The 19,086-nt window shown below is 39.7% G+C and overlaps 1 protein-coding gene across 4 annotated transcripts in view; it reads right to left on the bottom strand.

Annotated features, from left to right (window-relative positions):
* Positions 1-19,086, bottom strand: part of PTPRR (protein tyrosine phosphatase receptor type R) — a 166,279-nt gene that overhangs the window by 128,772 nt on the left and 18,421 nt on the right. For all 4 annotated transcript variants that reach the window (XM_064283879.1, XM_064283877.1, XM_023558889.2 and 1 more), the window contains one exon: positions 16,324-16,586. In XM_064283879.1, coding sequence (XP_064139949.1) covers positions 16,324-16,586 — 263 coding nt within the window. The remainder of the gene's footprint in view (positions 1-16,323; positions 16,587-19,086) is intronic.

The following is a 19,086-nucleotide window of genomic DNA, read 5'->3' as shown; positions in this document are numbered from 1 at the left end:
ACAAACACATGAAAAGATGTTGGTGACCATTAGCCAATGGAGAAATGCAAATCAAAACTACAGTGAGATACCATCTCACCATGGCAATAATAAACCAAAAACCCATTGCTGTCCAGTCGATTCTGACTCATAGCAACCGTATAGGACAGGATAGAACTGCCCCATAGAGTTTCCAAGGCAGGCCTGGTGGATTCAAACTGGTGGTCTTTTGGTTAGCAGCTGTAGCTCTGAACCATTATACCACCAGGGTTTCCCTGGCAATAATGGCATTGATCAAAAAAATAGAAAACAACAAATGCTGGCAAGGTTATGGGGAGATTGGAACTCTTATGTGCTACTGGTGGAAATGTAAAATGGTACAACCGCTATGGAAAATGGTATGGTGCTTTCTTAAAAAGCTTGAAATAGAAATACCATATGCCCCAGGAATCCCACTCCTAGGCATATACCCTAGAGAAATAAGAGCCGTGACATGAATGATATGCATACTCATTTTCGTTGCAGCATTATTCACAATAGTAAAGAGACAGAAATAACTTTAGTGCCCAACAGTGAATAAATGGATAAACAAATTGTGATACATACACACAATGGAATACTATGCAACAATAATGAATAATGATAAATCCTCAAAGAATCTCATAACATGGATGAATCCGTAGGACATTATACTGAGTGAAATAATTCAATCACAAAAGGACAAATATTGCATGAGACCACTATCATAAAAAATAAAGAAAAGGTTTACACACACAAAGAAACATTGGCTGATGGTTACCAGGGATGGGGGAGGGAGAGAGAGGAGTGAGAATCATCAACTAGATAATAAAACCCATCGCCGTCAAGTTGATTCTGACTCATAGTAACCCTACAGGACAAAGTAGAACTGCCCCATAGAGTTTCTAAGGAGTGCCTGATGGATTTGAACTGCCGACCTTTTGGTTAGCAGCCATAGCATTTAAGCACTACACCACCAAGGTTTCCAAAACTAGATAATAACCAAAACCCAAACCATACCCAGTGCCGTCCAGTCGATTCCGACTCATAGAGACCCTATAGGACAGGGTAGAGCTGCGCCATAGAGTTTCCAAGGAGCGCCTGGCGGACTCAAACTGCCAACCCTTTGGTTAGCAGCTGTAGCACTTAACCACTACACCACCAGGGTTTCCAACCAGATAATAAACCAAAAAACCAAACCCAGTGCTGTCGAGTCGATTCCGACTCATAGAGACCCTATAGGACAGGGTAGAACTGCCCCATAGAGTTTCCAAGGAGTGCCTGGTGGATTCGAACTGCTGACCCTTTGGTTAGCAGCCGTAGAACTTAACCACTATGCAACCAGGGTTTCCAACCGGATTAAAAAAAAAAAAAATAGCATGCGTTAATTTTGGTGTAGGGAAAGGCAACACACAACATGGCAGAAGACAGCACAATACAACCAAGTCAAAAGATGGCATTGAGAGGTACGCAAGAATAAAAGGCAACTTATATATATATATTTTTTATGGTAAATACAATAGCATATTCAATCCTGCAACAACAGTAATAACAAAAATAATTTGTGAGTGGATACATAGGTAGATGTGTATGTTAAATATGTGTGGGAAGTTGTATGGGTGTATACCCACATGCATGATTAGGAATGGTTGTGGATATTTCCATATACATATTTACATGTACTCCATGTATCTTCATGTATATAATAGAGTGCATATGGGACACAGCTATGGAAATTTCTTAGACATAACCAAATACCTCGAGGGACTAAGGTACTGGGCTTGAAGACTAGGGACCATCGTCTCAGGGGACATCTAGGTCAGTTGACATAGCATAGTCCATAAAGGTAATGTTCTACATCCTACTTTGCTGATTAGAGTCCACGGTCTTAAAAGTTTGTGAGTGGTCACCTAAATTACAACTATTGGCCTCTTCCCATCTGGAGCAACAAAGAGTGAAGAAAATCAAAGACTCAAGGAAGTGATTAGTCCAAAGAATCATTAGCCCACATGAACCACAGCCTCAGTTTAAGCCCCATTTGAATTTTTTTTATTTATCATTTTTAAGATTTTGATTTTCTAGTGCTATTTTACTTTGTGCACCTCCCCTCACTGATAAAACTACTGTGGGACATATTATTGGCACCATATTAGAAATTTCATAAGACACTCCTTCACCCCCGTACATTTCACTGGTTATCACTGTAAAACCCATTGCCGTTGAGTGAATTCCGACTCGTAGCAACCCTATACGACAGAGCAGAACTGCACCATAGGGTTTCGAAGGTGGGGCTGGTGGATTCAAACTGCCGACCTTTTGGTTAGCAGCTGAGCTCTTAACCACTGCACCATCAGGTATCACCTTAGATGATGTAAAACTGTGCTTGGGAATTTCTATCATATACAGAGGGAAAGGTTTTTAATTTCTGGTATATTGTCATTATGCCTACAGGTCATATATGGAAGAATAAATATATTTAAATTAGAAACATAACTTTGGTTCACAGTTCTTAAATAATATTTGCTGAGCATGTTCTTCACAGCTTTCTAAAAATTTTACATTTAACAGTGGAGATAATTATTCCAGTAAGATCTCTTTGCACACACTTCTAAAATATCTATCATCAATTCTTTGTTTCTGTGTTCTTGTCCCAATTTTCCAATCCAATGTTCCTAGGATTCAATCTGTCAAATATAAAACAAAACACATAAAATCTTCCCGTTCCCTAACACCTAGCATACGCACAAAGGCCTTACTGCTTTGTTGCTGTTTTTGGGTGCCCACTGAGTCGATTTCGTCAAGTGACCCCATGTGACAGAGTATAACTGCCCCATAGGGTTTTCCAGGCTGTAATCATTATGGGAGCAGATTGCCAGGTCTTTCTCCTTGCTGGGTAGATTCAACCCATGGACCATTTGGCTAGCAGCTGTACTCTTAACTCTTGAGCCAACAGGGCTCTTTGCCACACTTTATTTTCACTTTCATATATCCTTTAGCACTTCATTTTTACTCTCATTGATTAAAGTGGGTTGAAAATTTCAATTTATTTCTCAGGATCCTTAGGTAGGCTAAGGATTCTTTCAGGAAGAGAATATATATATTAATCATTTCAGAAGACCATATTCAGAGCTGGGGAGTGAGGGTTTTTATAAGCTCCTGTTAGATGTCACTGTGGTGCCGAGTGACATCACCAGGGACAGGCCTGGAAAGCAGCACAAAGACGCTCCCCTGTGGTGGTTAATGAGGCCAGGTGGCCTTCCAACCCCAGAGGCCAGAGGATTCTGCCTGAAGGGTACGGAGCGAGATGATGGGTCATCTGCTTTTCTTCCTGTGAAAATTATTTCCTTCCGTAAAATTAACCCTTTTAAGGATGTGTTCATTTTTTCACATTGCTATTTAACACATGTTTATGGAGCGTGCAGTATGTGTCAGGCATTGAGCTATCAAAACCAGCATGTGGGGAAATCAGAATCAAGAGGGAAAAAGGGGAAAATGAGAAGTGAGGCAGGCAGGATGTGGGTGACTTGGAAAAGGAGAGGAATCATTAAGACGCGTACTTAAGCCCCTGATTAGGGAAAAAAAAAGGTTATTTAATAAAAGGATTCATATATTCTAAGACATTATTGCCAAAACCAAACCAAACCACTGTCATTGTCAATTCCCACTCATAGCGACCCTATATGACAGAGTAGAACTGGCCCATAAAGTTTCTAAGGCTGTAATCTTTTTTTTAATCTTTAAAGAAGCTGATTGCCACATCTTTGTCCTGCAGAGGGGTGGGTTTGAACAGCTGAGTAGTGGAGCGGTTAGTCACTGCACAACCACGGCTCCTTTAAGGCATTATTAGGCGATCATAATTTATTTTGACACATTGTCCTTAAAATTACTTGTGGATCAAATGAGGAATAAAAATGATGATCGGGTAATAAGCATTGTTAGAAAGCACAACATATTTGAATGTGTTCAGACCAATTTGTTGTCTCTCAAGTTACAGATCTTTCATCAGTCACATGAGACCTTTTTCTAAAGTATCTGCCAAAAGAGATTATGCCTCACCTGTCAGAGAGGATATTAGAGTCATAACGAATTTTTTACAAAAACAAGAGCCGCTTTTCTTTTCCCTAGATGAGACAAGTGAGAGACTGAGCCAACATGCAGTTCTCCACTAGGGGGCACTAATTCCACATACTACAAACAGATCGGCTTCAACTAGGCTGTCTTCAGAACAGGTCAGAGCACTTGGTTTCCAGCTATCATTCTTTAATTTAATCCCTCCATGTTTAAATAATACCCAGATAATCATGATGCATTGCTAAATGGAATGGCACTTTAAAGTTCATGATATACTTCCATGAAAGAAAACCCCATCAGTTAAAAAAAAAAAAAATCTTAGTTTTTGCTAAAGTCACCTACCGTGGGTGGTCGTGATTTTTCACCATATAGATTCCAAGTATCAATATCTGGAGAAATCTGATGAGAACAGAGTGGTGCCACGCTTCATAGGAAAACAACATTCAGACACTCCATAAAATGCGCATAGTGGGCCCTGAGCTCTAGCTTTATGACACATTTCAAATAACTTCAAAGGTAAAAAGCTCTGTACAAGATAAAACCTCCTGACACAGTACATAAGATTCTGAGCTTGTTTCTCTCAAAATAGGAAGCCAAGGGTACGTTGGGAATTGTCTGTGCCTGCCCTGATTAAAATGCTTCTACAAAAAAAGGCCGTTCACCTAATTCTGTCAACCTGTACATCCAGATCTAGAACACGGTCCCCTAGAAAAGACTTGAAATCTCATTTTTAAAAGCACTGCATTTAGTAGTTTCCAAAGTGAAACTCTAATTTGACGATGTGTAGAGGAATCAGCAAAGACTGATCTCAGAAAACGATACCTTCTCCTTTAGGGTAAGGACAATAAGAACTCTATACAAATGTGAACGTTATACAGCCAGGGGAAGTATAATTCTAAGAATAGGTGACATCCCACAGAATGGCCAGAAGCGTTGCCAGGAGGAAATCAGCTTTGGCTCCCAATGATGTGAGTGGAAATGGAGACCACCTTTGCAAATGGTTAATGTGCTTGGCTGTTAACCAAGGGACTGGAGGTTCAAGACCACCCAGAGGTACCTCAGAGAAAGGCCTGACAATCTTTTTCTCTGAAACATTGCCATTGAAAACCCTGTGGAGAGGTTCTGCTCTGACACACATGGGGTCATCATGAGTTGGAGCTGACTCAACTGGCACTGATTATAAAGTTGGAAATCTGTGTCTAGGATCAGGTTGCAAGTTCATGGACATAGAAGGATGGGTGGGAATGGGTAGGATGGGAGCATGGAGAAGACCTTTCTGCTCGAACCTCAGGATAAGGAGCTTATGTGACAGGTGGTCTGGTGGCAGGTACAATAAATAGTTGTTGTTGTTAGGTGCCATCGAGTGGGTTCCGATTCATAGCGACCCAATCTATGTACAACAGAATGAAACACTGCCCGGCCCTGCACCATTCCCATTGTTGCAGCCACTGTGTCAATCCATCTTATTGAGGGTCTGCCTCTTTTTCGCTGACGCTATACTTTACCAAGCATGATGTCCTTTTCCAGGGACTGGTCCCTCCTGATAACATATCCAAAGTATGTGAGATGAAGTCTCACCACCCTTGTTTCTAAGGAACATTCTGGCTATACTTCTTCCAAGACAGACTTTTTTTTTTTTTTTGGCAGTCCATGGTATATTCAATATTCCTCACCAACACCATAATTCAAAGGTGTTGATTCTTCTTGGGTCTTCCTTATTCATCGTCCAGCTTTCACATGCATATGAGATGATTGAAAATACCATGGCTTGGGACAGTCACACCTCAGTCCTCAAGGTGCCATCTTTGCTTTTTAACACTTTAAAGAGGTCTTTTGCAGCAGATTTGCCTGCTGCAATTCGTCTTTTGATTTCTATGGGTCTTGATTGTGGGTACAAGTAAAATGAAACCCTCGACAACTTCAATCTTTTCTCCGTGTATCATGATGTTGCTCATTGGTCCAGTTGTGAGGATTTTTGTTTTCTTTATATCGAGGTGTAATCCATACTGAAGGCTGCAGTCTTTGATCTTCATCAGTAAGTGCTTCAATTCCTCTTCACTTTCAGCAAGCAAGATTGTGTCATCTGCCTATCACAGGTTGTTAGTCTTCCTCATAAGATTTTCACTGGCTAATTTTTTTCAGAAGTAGACCACCAGGTCCTTCTTCCTAGTCTGATTTAGTCTGGAAGCTCAGCTAAAACTTGTTTACCACGGGTGACCTTGATGGTATTTGAATACAAGTAGCATAACTTCCAGCATCACAACAACATGCAAGCCCCCACAGTATGACAAACTGACAGATGCATGGGTCGATAAATAGCAAGAGGACTCAAAGGGACTTACTCCAGTTATTCTGTGGGGGGCCATGAGTGGGGAAAAGGGAGAAGAAGAGAGGAAATGAACAGTTACTGTGATTGCCACAGAGCAGCATCCAAGTCTAAACTCTTAAGACACATTCATCCAAAAAGGCTCAAACATTTAGGGGTCTGCTTGGAGAGAAGTGAGGGCTGTGCTTCCCAAAAAGTGATGGCCAGTTTTTACCTTTTTAGGCAAAACTCCTCTATTTTGAAATTCTCCAAAAAATACATCTTGGCTCCCATTCTAGTCTCTTTGGGTTGTATCCACTGTCATTTCTTTCAGTTAACACTATTACATTTTGTCTCCTGGCATTGCTTTTCAGGTAGGTTTCAAACTGTTTACATTCATTTTCTTAATCCCAGTGATTTTTTTTTTTTTTTAAGTATAAACCCTTTACGAACTTAGATGCAAAAATCCTTGACAAAATTCTAGCCAATAGTATTCAACAACATGTCAAAAAAATAATTCACCATGACCAAGTGGGATTCATACCAGGTAGGCAGGGATGGTTGAACATTAAAAAAACAATTAATATAATCCACCACATAAATAAAACAAAAGACAAGAATCACATGACTTTATCAATTGATGCAGAAAAGGCATTTAACAAAGTTCAATACCCATTCAGCAAAATAGGAATAGAAGGATAATTCCTCAACATAATAAAGGGCATTTATACAAAGCCAACAGCCACCATCATCCAAAACAGAGAGTCTGAAAGCATTCCCCTTGAGATTGGGAACCGGACAAGGATGCCCTTTATCACCACTTTTATTTAGCATTGTGCTGGAGGTCTTAGCCAGAGCAATTAGGCTAGATAAAGAAATAAAGGGCATCCAGATTGGTAAGGGAGAAGTAAAAGTATCTCTATTTGTAGATGACATGATCTTACACACAGAAAACCATAAAGAATCCTCAAGAAAACTACTGAAACTAATAGGAGAGTTCAGCAGAGTATCAGGGTACAAGATAAACATACAAAAATCAGTTGGATTCCTCTACACCAACAAAAGGAACATCGAGGAGGAAATCACCAAATCAATACCATTTACAGTAGACCCCAAGAAGATAAAACACTTATGAGTAAATCTTACCAGAGATGTAAAAGACTTATACAAAGAAAACTACAAGGCGCTACTGCAAGAAACCAAAAGAGACATACATTAAGTGGAAAAACATACCTTGCTCATGGGTAGGAGGACTTAATATTGTAAAAATGTCTATTCTACCAAAAGCCATCTATAGATACAATGCAATTCTGATCCAAATTCCCACAACATTTTTTAATGTGGTGGAGAAACAAATCACCAATTTATATGGAAGGAAAAGAGGGCCGGGAAAAGTAAAGCATTACTGGAAAAGAAGAACAAAGTGGGAGGCCTCACACTACCTGATTTTAGAACATATTATACTACCACGGTATTCAAAACATCCCAGTACTGGTACAACAACAGATACACAGACCAGTGGAACAGAATTGAGAATCCAGACATAAATCCATCCACATATGAGCAGTTGATATTTGACAAAGGCCCAAAGTCAGTTAAATGGGGAACAGAGAGTCTTTTTAACAAATGGTGCTGGCATAACTGGATATCCATCTGCAAAAAATTAAACAAGACCCAAAGCTCACACCATGCACAAAAACGAACTCAAAATGGATCAAAGACCTAAGTATAAAATCTAAAATGATAAAAATCATGGAAGAAAAAATAGGGACATTAGAAGCCCTAATACATGGCATAAACAGTATACAAAACATTACCAGCAATGTAGAAGAGAAGCTAGACAACTGGGAACTCCTAAAAATCAAACACCTAGCTCATCCAAAGACTTCACCAAAAGAGTAAAAAGATTACCTACAGAGCGGGAAAAAGTTTTTAGCTGTGACATTTCCGATCAGCATCTGATCTGTAAAATCTACATGATACTACAAAAGTTCAACTACAAAAACACAAAGAACCCAATTAAAAAATGGGCAAAAGATATGAACAGATTCTTCACTAAAGAAGACATTCAGGTAGCTAACAGATACATGAGGAAATGCTCACCATCATTATGATTAGAGAAATGCAAATCAAAACTATAATGAGATTCCATTTCGTTCCAACAAGGGTGGCATTAACCCAAAAAACACAAAATAATAAATGTTGGAGAGGTTGTGGAGAGTCTGGAACACTTATACGTGGGTGGTGGGAATGTAAAATGGTACAACCACTTTGGAAATCAATTTCCTTTAAAAGCTAGAAATAGGACTACCATACGATCCAGCAACCCCACTCCTTGGAATATATCCTAGAGAAATAAGAGACTTTACATGAACAGATATATGCACACCCATGTTCACTGCAGCACTGTTTACAATAGCAAAAAGATGGAAGCAACCAAGGGTGCCCATCGATGCATGAATGGAAAAATAAATTATGGTATATTCATACAATGGAAAACTACACATTAATAAAGAACAATGATGAAACTGTGAATCATTTCATAACATGGAGGAATCTGGAAGGCATTATGCTGAGTGAAACTAGTTGCAAAAGGACAAATATTGTATAAGACCACTATTATAAGAACTCGAGGAATAGTTTGAACATGGAGGAAAATATTCTTTGGTTATGAGAGGGGGGAGGGAGGGAGGGAGGGAGAGAGGTTTTCACCAATTAGATAGTAGATAAGAACTATTTTAAGTGAAGGGAAAGACAACACACTATACAGGAGAGGTCAGCACAACTGGACTAAACTAAAAGCGAAGAAGTTTCCTGAATAAACTGAATGCAATAAAAAAAATTTTTTTTTTTTTCCAAAGGCCGGCGTAGCAGGGGCAGGAGTTTGGGGACCATGGTTTCAGGGGACATCTAAGTCAATTGGCATAATAAAATCTATTAAGAAACCATTTTGCATCCCACTTTGGAGAGTGGCATCTGGGGTTCTAAACGCTAGCATGCAGCCATCTAAGATGCATCAGTTGGTCTCAACCCACCTGGAGCAAAGGAAAATGAAGAACACCAAAGACACAAGATAATTATGAGCCCAAGAGACAGAAAGGGCCACATAAACCAGAAACTACATCATCCTGAGACCAGAAGAACTAGATGGTGCCTGGCTATAACCGATGACTGCCGTGACAGGGAACAAAACAGAGAACACCTGAGGGAGCAGGAGAGCAGTGGGATGCAGACCCCCAATTCTCATAAAAAGACCAGACTTAATGGTCTGACTGAGACTAGAAGGACCCCGGTGGTCACAGTCCCCAGACCTTCTGTTGGCCCAGGACAGGAACCATTCCCAAAGCTAACTCTCCAGACAGGGATTAGACTGGACAATGGGATAGAAAATGATACTGGTGAAGAATGAGCTTCTTGGATCAAGTAGACACATGAGACTATGTTGGCATCTCCTGTCTGGAGGGGAGATGAGAGAGCAGAGGGGATCAGGAGCTGGCCGAATGGACACGAAAATAGAGAGTGGAGGGAAGGAGTATGCTGTCTCATTAGGGGGAAAGCAATTAGGAGTATATAGCAAGGTGTATATAAATTTTTATATGAGAGACTGACTTGATTTGTAAACTTCCACTTAAAGCACAATAAAAATTAAAAAAAGAAATCCTTTAAAAAATTTTTTGAATTCTTCAGAATCCCAACCTACCTACATAAAAATGCAGTCATGTCTCTCCTACAAGAAAGAGGACAACAGCATGATGTTCACTGTTAAGGAAGGGTTTGTGCGTGTTTCCAATACCTTCCCCACCCCTGGGATGTCCTCATCAAAGTAGTCTATAAGAATATATTTTCATGTGATTGTAATAAATAATAAAGGGCTACAATGTTATTTTCTGTATCACCTGAGGCAGGTAAAACATGTATGTGCAGACTTTGTAGCCAGACTATCTAGATTTGAATCTCCAACTCCATCTTTATTTCTTTGTGACCTTTAGAGTTATTTATCCCTCTAAGTATTAGATCACCAGCAGGAAGGGCATAAAAATAGTATCCACCTGGAGGGATGCAGTGAAGATTGTATGTGATAACACACTAGCACAGTGTTTGGCACAGTTATGTTGCTGTTGTTAGCTGTTGGCCTCCAACTCAGGGCAACCCCATGCACAATGGAAGAAAATGCTGCCTGGTCCTGCATCATCCCCATGATCAGTTGTAGACTGGACTGTTGTGATCCAATGGGCTTTCACTGGCTGATTTTTGGAAGTAGATTGCCAGACCTTTCTCACTAGTCAGTCTTAGTCTAGAAGCCCTGCTGAAACCCATTCAGCATCGTATCAACACGTAAGGCTCCAGTGACAAACGAGTGGTGGCTACATATAAGGTGCCTTGGTCGGCAATCAACCTTGGGCATCCTGCACGGAAGGTGAGAAATCTTCCCCTGAACCACTGGAACATGTTTCACGTTCCCCCTGAAACGGTGGCAACATAGTACTTGTTAGAAGTACAGTGTCTGGGGCCAGACTGCTTGAGTTCAGGTTTTGGATGTCACACTCACACCCCCAGTCACTTGCTATTAAGATATTTGGTCTGTAATTTAAACTCTCTGAACATTAGTTTCTTCAGTTGTAAGGAGTGGGTAACAGGTCTCTTGTGAGGTTTAAATGAGGTAATGCATGTAAAAGGTCTATAAATGTGATTGAGTTATTATTAATGCTATTTGGAGTTAAATTAGGGTTGACTTCTCAATGGTTGTTAGTTATGTGTTATGTTATGACCCCCATATTATCTGACTGAGGGTGAGTCTTGGTTGAGAGACTGTGTTCAGTGGTGCTCAGTCATAGGTTTCATTAGAGCGAGTGATGTTTATCTGCAACTTCTGGCAAGTACTGTGAGCTACGGGTCCCATGCAGATCCCCTTTATCTAGATGGTCTGTTTCCACCCCTTCCCATTGCTGGGAGGGTTGGCTGGTAATAGTGAGCTGCTGCCCCTTTCCTGGAGAATTGCCGTCAGCTGATGGGAACGGCCTAGTCCAAAGGTGTGTAGGAAGTTATGAAGCCCCTGCGGGGTGGCCCACAGTTGATGGCTGGTATGAGGGTACAGATGCTTGGCCTGTTTCCCTCACGCTGAAACAACCATCCATGTGGGATCAGGCTGAGGCTAGACGTCAGCTGAAACCACATCTCTGCTTGGCCACCGCTTCTCTTTTTTGCTTCACTTACTTCCCTACAGGTTTCTCAGAGAACACTCACTCGACTAATCACTTAGACAAGGATCCTGTTTTCAGGCTATGCTTTTAGGGGACTTCACCTAAGGCCTAAGACAGCAAGGTTCTGTGTCTCATTTTCTCTAACAGAAAATGAGGAGTTGGATCTGTTTTCACTGCTGAGTCTATTTTATGAATACAAGTTTTCATTTCCAGAATCGTTTTGTATACTCTGTGCCCTGACATTGAGTTGTACGCATTCTATACCCATTTCTTTACTTGTATCTTTCAAAGAGAGGTAAGTTGAGGAAATATTAAAACTCAAACTCGTTGCCATCGAGTCCAACTCATAGCGACCGTATAGGACAGAGTAGAACCGCCTCATAGAGTTTCCAAGACTGTAATCTTTATGGAAGCAGACTGTGGCATCTTTCTCCTGGGGAGCGGCTGGTGGGTTCAAACTGCCGGCCTTTTGGTTTGCAGCCGAGTGCTTAACCACTGGGCCACCAGCACTCCTTGAGGAGCCATTAAGAACCTTGTAAATTCAAGTTTTTAATCAAATAAGCATTGAAATATTTCTCCACTAGGGGGAGCAGAGGACAGAAGTCAGGACATTCTACCTTGCCGGGAGCAAATTATAGTAAATAAAAGCTTTAATTTTGGGTGTAGAATACTTAACACTTTCTTGACAAGGTCCCCTTTTTCAATGTTTCCACCATATCAGACATAGTTCTAGCTCTGATAGGAATCTTTAAGGATTAACCAGGTTTTAACCCCTAAGAAAGTCTTTAAACCCACACACCTGGGCACGGACTATATCATCATCTACACAGTACTTATGCACACCCAAAATAAACCACATTGTGGTATAACTTAAGAAAAGTCAGAGAATATTTATTCATTGAGTATCAGCAATCCTTCAGGACTTTATGATAGAAAGAAAACTTCTATTAATGAGATATTCCTGCTAGCTCCCTACCGATCACTGAGAAATACTTTAGTCAGGAAGGGGAGCCCTATGTGACAGGGAACCCACACTTCCTTTCTGGAATGTTCTGTAACAGTGCTTGTTCAGTTTTTACTTCTAATAGAAAATAATATGAGAAAAAATGAGGAAATAATGTGAACATACTTGTTTACCTGCTGATTTTATTTTCCACAAAACTGGAGATTAGTCAGACAGTAGACTAACGGGGGACTCTCCAGAGGCTTTCAAGTTCTCTGTCTCCCCACTGTGGAAAACGTACCGTTCTAGGGCCTGGATGTGATTCCTTGTTTACTGGCATTTCGAGCCTGGACTGTATACAATTTCCTTGAGATTGGTAAGTGGAGGATTTGATTTGGGGAGGATAGGGATGGGGTAAAAGAGGGGAGGGAACAGGTGGCCACTAAGGCCTTATGCTGTACCAAACCTATAAAACCAAACCTGTTGCCTTTCAGTCTATTCCGATGCATTTACTGTCTAGCTTAACCCTCATGAGAGCTGTGTGCAGCACATATTTTTCTCTTAGCATGACAGGTGTAAAAACAAATCCCAAGTTACACACATGCTGAGATGGAGCAGATATTTGAATTTGCCTCCCCAATCCAGGAACTCAATATGGGAAATAAATTTATTTGTTACAATAGAATACATTTAATTTGATATTGATATTTATTAGATAACATTAAATGATGAAATTTACAAATACAGGTTTATAAATTGAGTGAGAGAAACTAAGTCAATTGACATTTAAGAAAATATTTATGATGTCAAATGACAAGTTCACTCTATCAATTCAGTAAAAACAATGTTTCGACTTTTCTGAGTGGGAAAATGTAATTGACCTAGTATAGGCTTGTAAAATAGAATCAGAGAACAAAAACAAAAAGAATAGTAGCATTTTCTTTTCCTTCTTAAAGGCATAATGCCATGTTATATTGATTGTTAATTTTATAGCATCCTTTGAAGTAGGGCAGGGCAGGGCAGGTCTTATTATTTCTATTTTGTGTATTGGGAAAAGTAACCAACAGAAGAGTTACTTGATCTGTTGAGTTACTCATTTAGTAAATATCAGAATTAATATTAGAACAAGTTTTCTTGAATCTTGGCTCTGTAGTTTATCATTAGGCTACTTGTTCTTATGAAATGTTCTTTGGAAATATATGACAGACCCAGATTATGGGAAAATTAATTAATTACTTATTAACTCTGATATTTTTGGGTGTTCACTATGCACCAGGATTACAGGAACCATGGGAGACACGAGAGGATCTTGTCACAGTGTCTGTCCTTAAGGTTCCTACAATCTGGTTAAAGGACAGAATAAACCACTCGAAAACCAGTTTCAGTCCCTTTATGAGCTATTATTTAATTAAAATCATTGCTAGAATGAGTGATATATGGGAGAATTCAGAGGTGTTAGAGACCACCATGGGCATGACTAAATTACATGGCCAATGGTAGGAAGTAAATTTCATGCTGGGCTTTGGAATTTAGAGATGGGTGGAAGGAGGGAAGAATAGGGACCAGGTGAACAAAGATGCAAATGTGGACAGGAACACAGCACACCTGGGAGGATATGGTGGAGAACAGTCTAAGGGGAAGGGAAGGTTTATTATGGGGAGAAGTCACAAACAGATTTGGACACAATTATCAGGAACCTCAAAGGCCCAAAGAGAGGTATTGAGGATTTTGGTAAGACAAAGTAATATACATGTTCTGATGACTCTCATAAGTTGGTTCTGACATAATTTGAAAGCCTCGTTTTTTTGATTTCATTATTATTGCCATAGCCTGCTATAGGGCAGTGTTTTGAATAGTAAATCATAACATTGAATATCTGCAAGAGAACCTCTGACGATGATAACATCAGCAAATTAAGTGTTGCAACATTGTACGTAGTGCATATTACTAACGATAAGATGTACCAAAAAAAAAAAAAAAGTCATGAGTGCAGTTCGTCATAACTCCAATGCGTCTTAAGTTGGGGACAGCTGTAATGCAAGTATTGTTACAGCAAGATAAATCAGAAGAGTATATAGTAGGGATTGAAGGAGGGCATAGAACTACATACAGGCGGGTTAAGTGAAATTAAAATAATATATGTGAAATATACATGAGTCTAGCTTCATTTTATCATGAGAAATAATTCAATTATGAAGTAATGAGCTCTGAATCAAGGGTGATGGTTACAGAAAGGAGGGAATCACTAAGCAGAAAAACAGAGAAACAAGAATCAATATGATTTTTTGACTGGTTGGAAATAGAAAAGAAGAGGGTACTGTTATTTCTCTCATTTTATGAGAATCTTTAATCTTCATAGTTTTGGGGTGTATCCTTTGCATTTAGGTAAGCATATGCATTTAGTCTCTATTATTGGTAACGTCAAAGTAATAGATTCTCCCCATCAGTGATGAGAGATTTATATGGCATGACCTGAAAGGTCTTTGGGACAAGCAACTCATAAGGGAGCCTTTATGGCTTCCTGGTGATTTCAGTGAAGCCAGACTTTCATGTAATAAACACAGGATTATTACTACACTCAAGGATCAAGAGACAGAGAACTGTAAAACTCCAGGCTACTTCAAAGGCACCATTAGAACACATGAACATAAATTAAGTTTTAAGACTTAAAACTCTCAGAAACGTTCTCTGACCTCATGGAACACCTTATGTCCTTCATCCTTTATCGCGCTTGAAACTCTTCTCTAGTCTTTCTTGGCAGGGAATTAGGGCAGAAAAATGAAGAGGAAGGGGCGATGGAATAAGCAAAGTGTTTCTCTGCAAAGACTTGAAAATTATTTGTGATAACATTCATTCAAGCCTTTACTTCTAGGAGCTCCTGCTTTCCAGGTATTATGTTCTATATTCAAGAGATGAAGACAAAGTTAAATCATATATATGCTTTCAAAAAGCTTAGTCAATTGCTAACACAGGTAAATCAAAATTTAAATACACCTGAGAAGTGCTGTAAATACTGTTTACCCACAGGCCTGTGGGATTAAAGCAGAAGAAAGGGAGACACAACAGAGCTGGCAGGGCGGGCTGGAGGAAGAAAGGGATAGGAATGTGGCCCAGGGAGCCTGGAACCACTGCCAAGAGGAAGTGATGCTTGATCTTCCTCCTTGTATTCCCCATTCCCACTCCTTCTTCATCTTTGCCTCGTCCCTGTATTCAGGCTGTCAGGATTGGTGTTTTATTGCCTTTGGGAAGAAATGTGATAGCAGAAAGCAGAGGAATTTGAATCCTGCCCCTAGCTTTGAGCTTTAAAGGGCAGGCCCTTAGTGGCAGGACTGGGGCTTGCATGTCAGATATGGGAGAACATGCCATGAGTAAGAGCAGACTTTTCTGTTCTCAAAGTCTAAGAAAGAATCCTGGGCCTGGGAAGGAAGAAGTTTAGAGCAGCTGCTTTGAGAGTGCAGGTAACAGGGGGACCCTGCATCTTTTGGGGCTGAGCCCTGGGGAGTTGGGGGACCCTCAACAGAGGGTAAATGATTCCACCCAATTATGTCAACCATCTCCAGTTCTATCCTTTCCAGTAGGCAAATACTTAAAAAAATTTTTTTAAATTGTGATATATATATACACCGTAATTTAAAAATTATATATATATAGAAACATTTGTCATTTTGTTATTTACATGTACAGTTGAGTGACATTAAGTATATTCATCAGGTTGTGCAACTATTACCACTGTCTCTAAGTTTCCCCATCCAGGTGGTGAATATTTTCAAAAACACAACATGTAAGGGATACAGCAAAGCCCTTACCTCTCCTGAAGGCCTATGGGCTTCATCTTGAAAGGGGAAGGACATGCAGAGGTGGCAGCTTTGATCTCAGGAGTGCATCGGCCTTGAGGGTCCACGACAACATTCAGCACCCTTGGAGCCTGCTCAGGCTGGACCATGCTGTTCACTGTCTTTGCCTCGGACTGTGTGGGCTGTAACGCAATGGGTGATAAGTGGATCTCCTGATTTTTCTCTTTATCTTGTCTCAAGGAAAGCTGAAACTTTTCTTTTAATCTGTAGAGAATCTGCAGAAGGAGAGATAAAGGCCTGTCACATTCCCTCAGAGTGAATGATATATGACCTCCTCCATCCCACCCTAGAAGATAAAACAAAAAAAGGTTTAGTGATAATAAATGTAAGCAAAGCCTTGTATGATGATTTCTCACTTTTGTGGTATTGAGATTTTCTCAAAAGGATACATTTGTATTTCTAGTTATAATGAGAATGTGGCTCACTTATTTTGGACATGTCTTTAGGAAAGACAATTGCTAGAAAAAGATATCATTGTTGGTAAAGTTGAGGACTGGTAAAAACAAGGGAGGTCCTCTGTGAGATGGATGGACACAGTGGCCAAAACAATGGACTCAAACATTGCAATGACCATGAAGATGGCACATGACTGGGCAATGTTTTGTTCTGTTATATGTAAGGTCTCTACGAGTTGGAGCTGACCTGACTGCAATTAACAACAATTATGGTACACGTATATATTAAATATGTATGGGCATGAATCGGTTCCTCAAAAATATGTTCAAAAGCAAATTTGACTGATTTTATGAAAATGCCAGATGTCAGTTTGATCAGATGGGAATTTTTACTTAAGATGTCTGACAAAGGAGGCTGCTTGTAGCAATGAAATATGAGTATGATATGTATGTAATCAGAGACATGCATTCAATACAGCATAGAAGAAAAAACATCTCACAAAGTATCAATAAAAGAAGAGTTATACTATAAACCATAATTTCTTATGTTAATAAATATCTGCATCAGTCATACATTAACATGAGTATGTGGTAATGACATATTGCTTTGGGCAAATCTGCTGCAAAAGACCTCTTTAAAGTGTTTAAAGCAAAGACATCACTTTGAGTATTAAGGTGCTCCTGACCCAAGCCATGGTATTTTCAATTGCCTCATATGCATGTGAAATCTGGGCAATGAATAAGGAAAACCAAATAAGAACTGATGCCTTTGAATTATGGTGTTACTGAAGAATATTGACTATACCATGGATTGCCAGAAGAACAAACAAATCTGTCTTAGACGAAGTACAGTCAGACCGCTCCTTGGAAGTAAGGATGGAGAGACTCCCTCTCACCTACTTTGGAGATATTATCAGCAGGGACCAGCCCCTGGATCACAACATCATGCTTGGAAAAGTAGAGGGTCAGCAAAAAAGAGGAAGACCCTCAATGAGATGGATTGACACAGTGGCTGCAACAGTGGCCTCCAACATAGCAACGATTGTGAGGATGGTGTAGGATTGGGCAGTGTTTCATTCTGCTTTACACAGGGTCGCTATGAGTCGGAACCAACCTGATGGCACCTAACCACAACAATCCGGTAATACTTGAAAAATTATATTTAGGGTATGTATCCAAAAACAACTTGGACCACCAGGATTCTCTTTCTTACTCCCTTCCTCTCATAATTTTTACGCATTTAGAAAAAGGCAGAAGTGTCACTTTCCTCCATTCTCAACAGCGCTCTTTCTGAAATGACATTCATTTCAGAAATAGTAGGTTTCAACACTTTTAAACATTTAAAAAAATGGGAGTAACTGTGTTGGGCAACTGCATGAGCTATATATATTGAGAGGTGGACAAAATGTGTCTTTCATGTCCTCAGGCTCCCCTTTTTATAGGCCCCTCTCCTTTTTTTTCCTTTTCTTGAGGCCGATTTCTTTAGCCCAGTTCCTGCAGAAACTAGGTGTCCTCATGCTTCAAGAATGCTGTCAGAAAATGACTTGAAAAGCTAATTCACAAGTAGATGTGACTTAACCAGTCGTCTGCAACTGTCTGAAGGTATACAGCTATGGTGGCATTTGCATCTTAAAAGGCCTTAAGCTAATTAAACTTCTCTATTTCATCTCAGGAATGCATTAGCTGAATGAGTGTTATTTTAGAGGGAGGGGGCTTTCCTGGCACTTTGCAATCACATTTACTCTAAATAGTTACAAAGTTAATTCTGTCTTTCCTTCTCTTTCAAAGTTCATATAAATCCTAATAATCTTTATATTTTAAATGTACTGGAAAAACAGTGTAAATATATATATATTTCTTGTTACAGGATGAACAAACAAAAGAGAAAATTAGGGAAGAATCCCCCTGAAATTGTGTAGGACATAATTAATTCTGAGAATTTACTACCGGACAATTTTAGGAAATTTTGCCCGGTATTCTTAAAATGACTTTGGGGAAAAAAGTCTATTTGACAAGATTAGATTATTTAAAAAATCAAGATGAAATAAAAACACAACGATCTAAGATAAACAGGTGTTCTACTGCTATTAAAAAAAAATACAAGGAACTAGAAACTTGGTAACAGAATGTAAATCTTTACAAACAATGAAGAGCAGAACTGATAATGCAGAAAATGTAACAGTGGTTAAAAACAAACAAACAAACAAAAAACCCAAACCCATTGCCATTGAGTCGATTCCAACTCATAGTGACCCTATAGGACAGAGTAGAATTGCCTCCTAGGATTTCCAAAGAGCCACTGGTGGATTTGAATGCTGAC

This window comes from Loxodonta africana, chromosome 4 (assembly GCF_030014295.1).
Source record: "Loxodonta africana isolate mLoxAfr1 chromosome 4, mLoxAfr1.hap2, whole genome shotgun sequence".
NCBI lineage: Eukaryota > Metazoa > Chordata > Mammalia > Proboscidea > Elephantidae > Loxodonta > Loxodonta africana.
The sequence above is the reverse complement of the archived record's forward strand: the minus strand, read 5'-3'. Positions and strand labels throughout refer to the sequence as shown.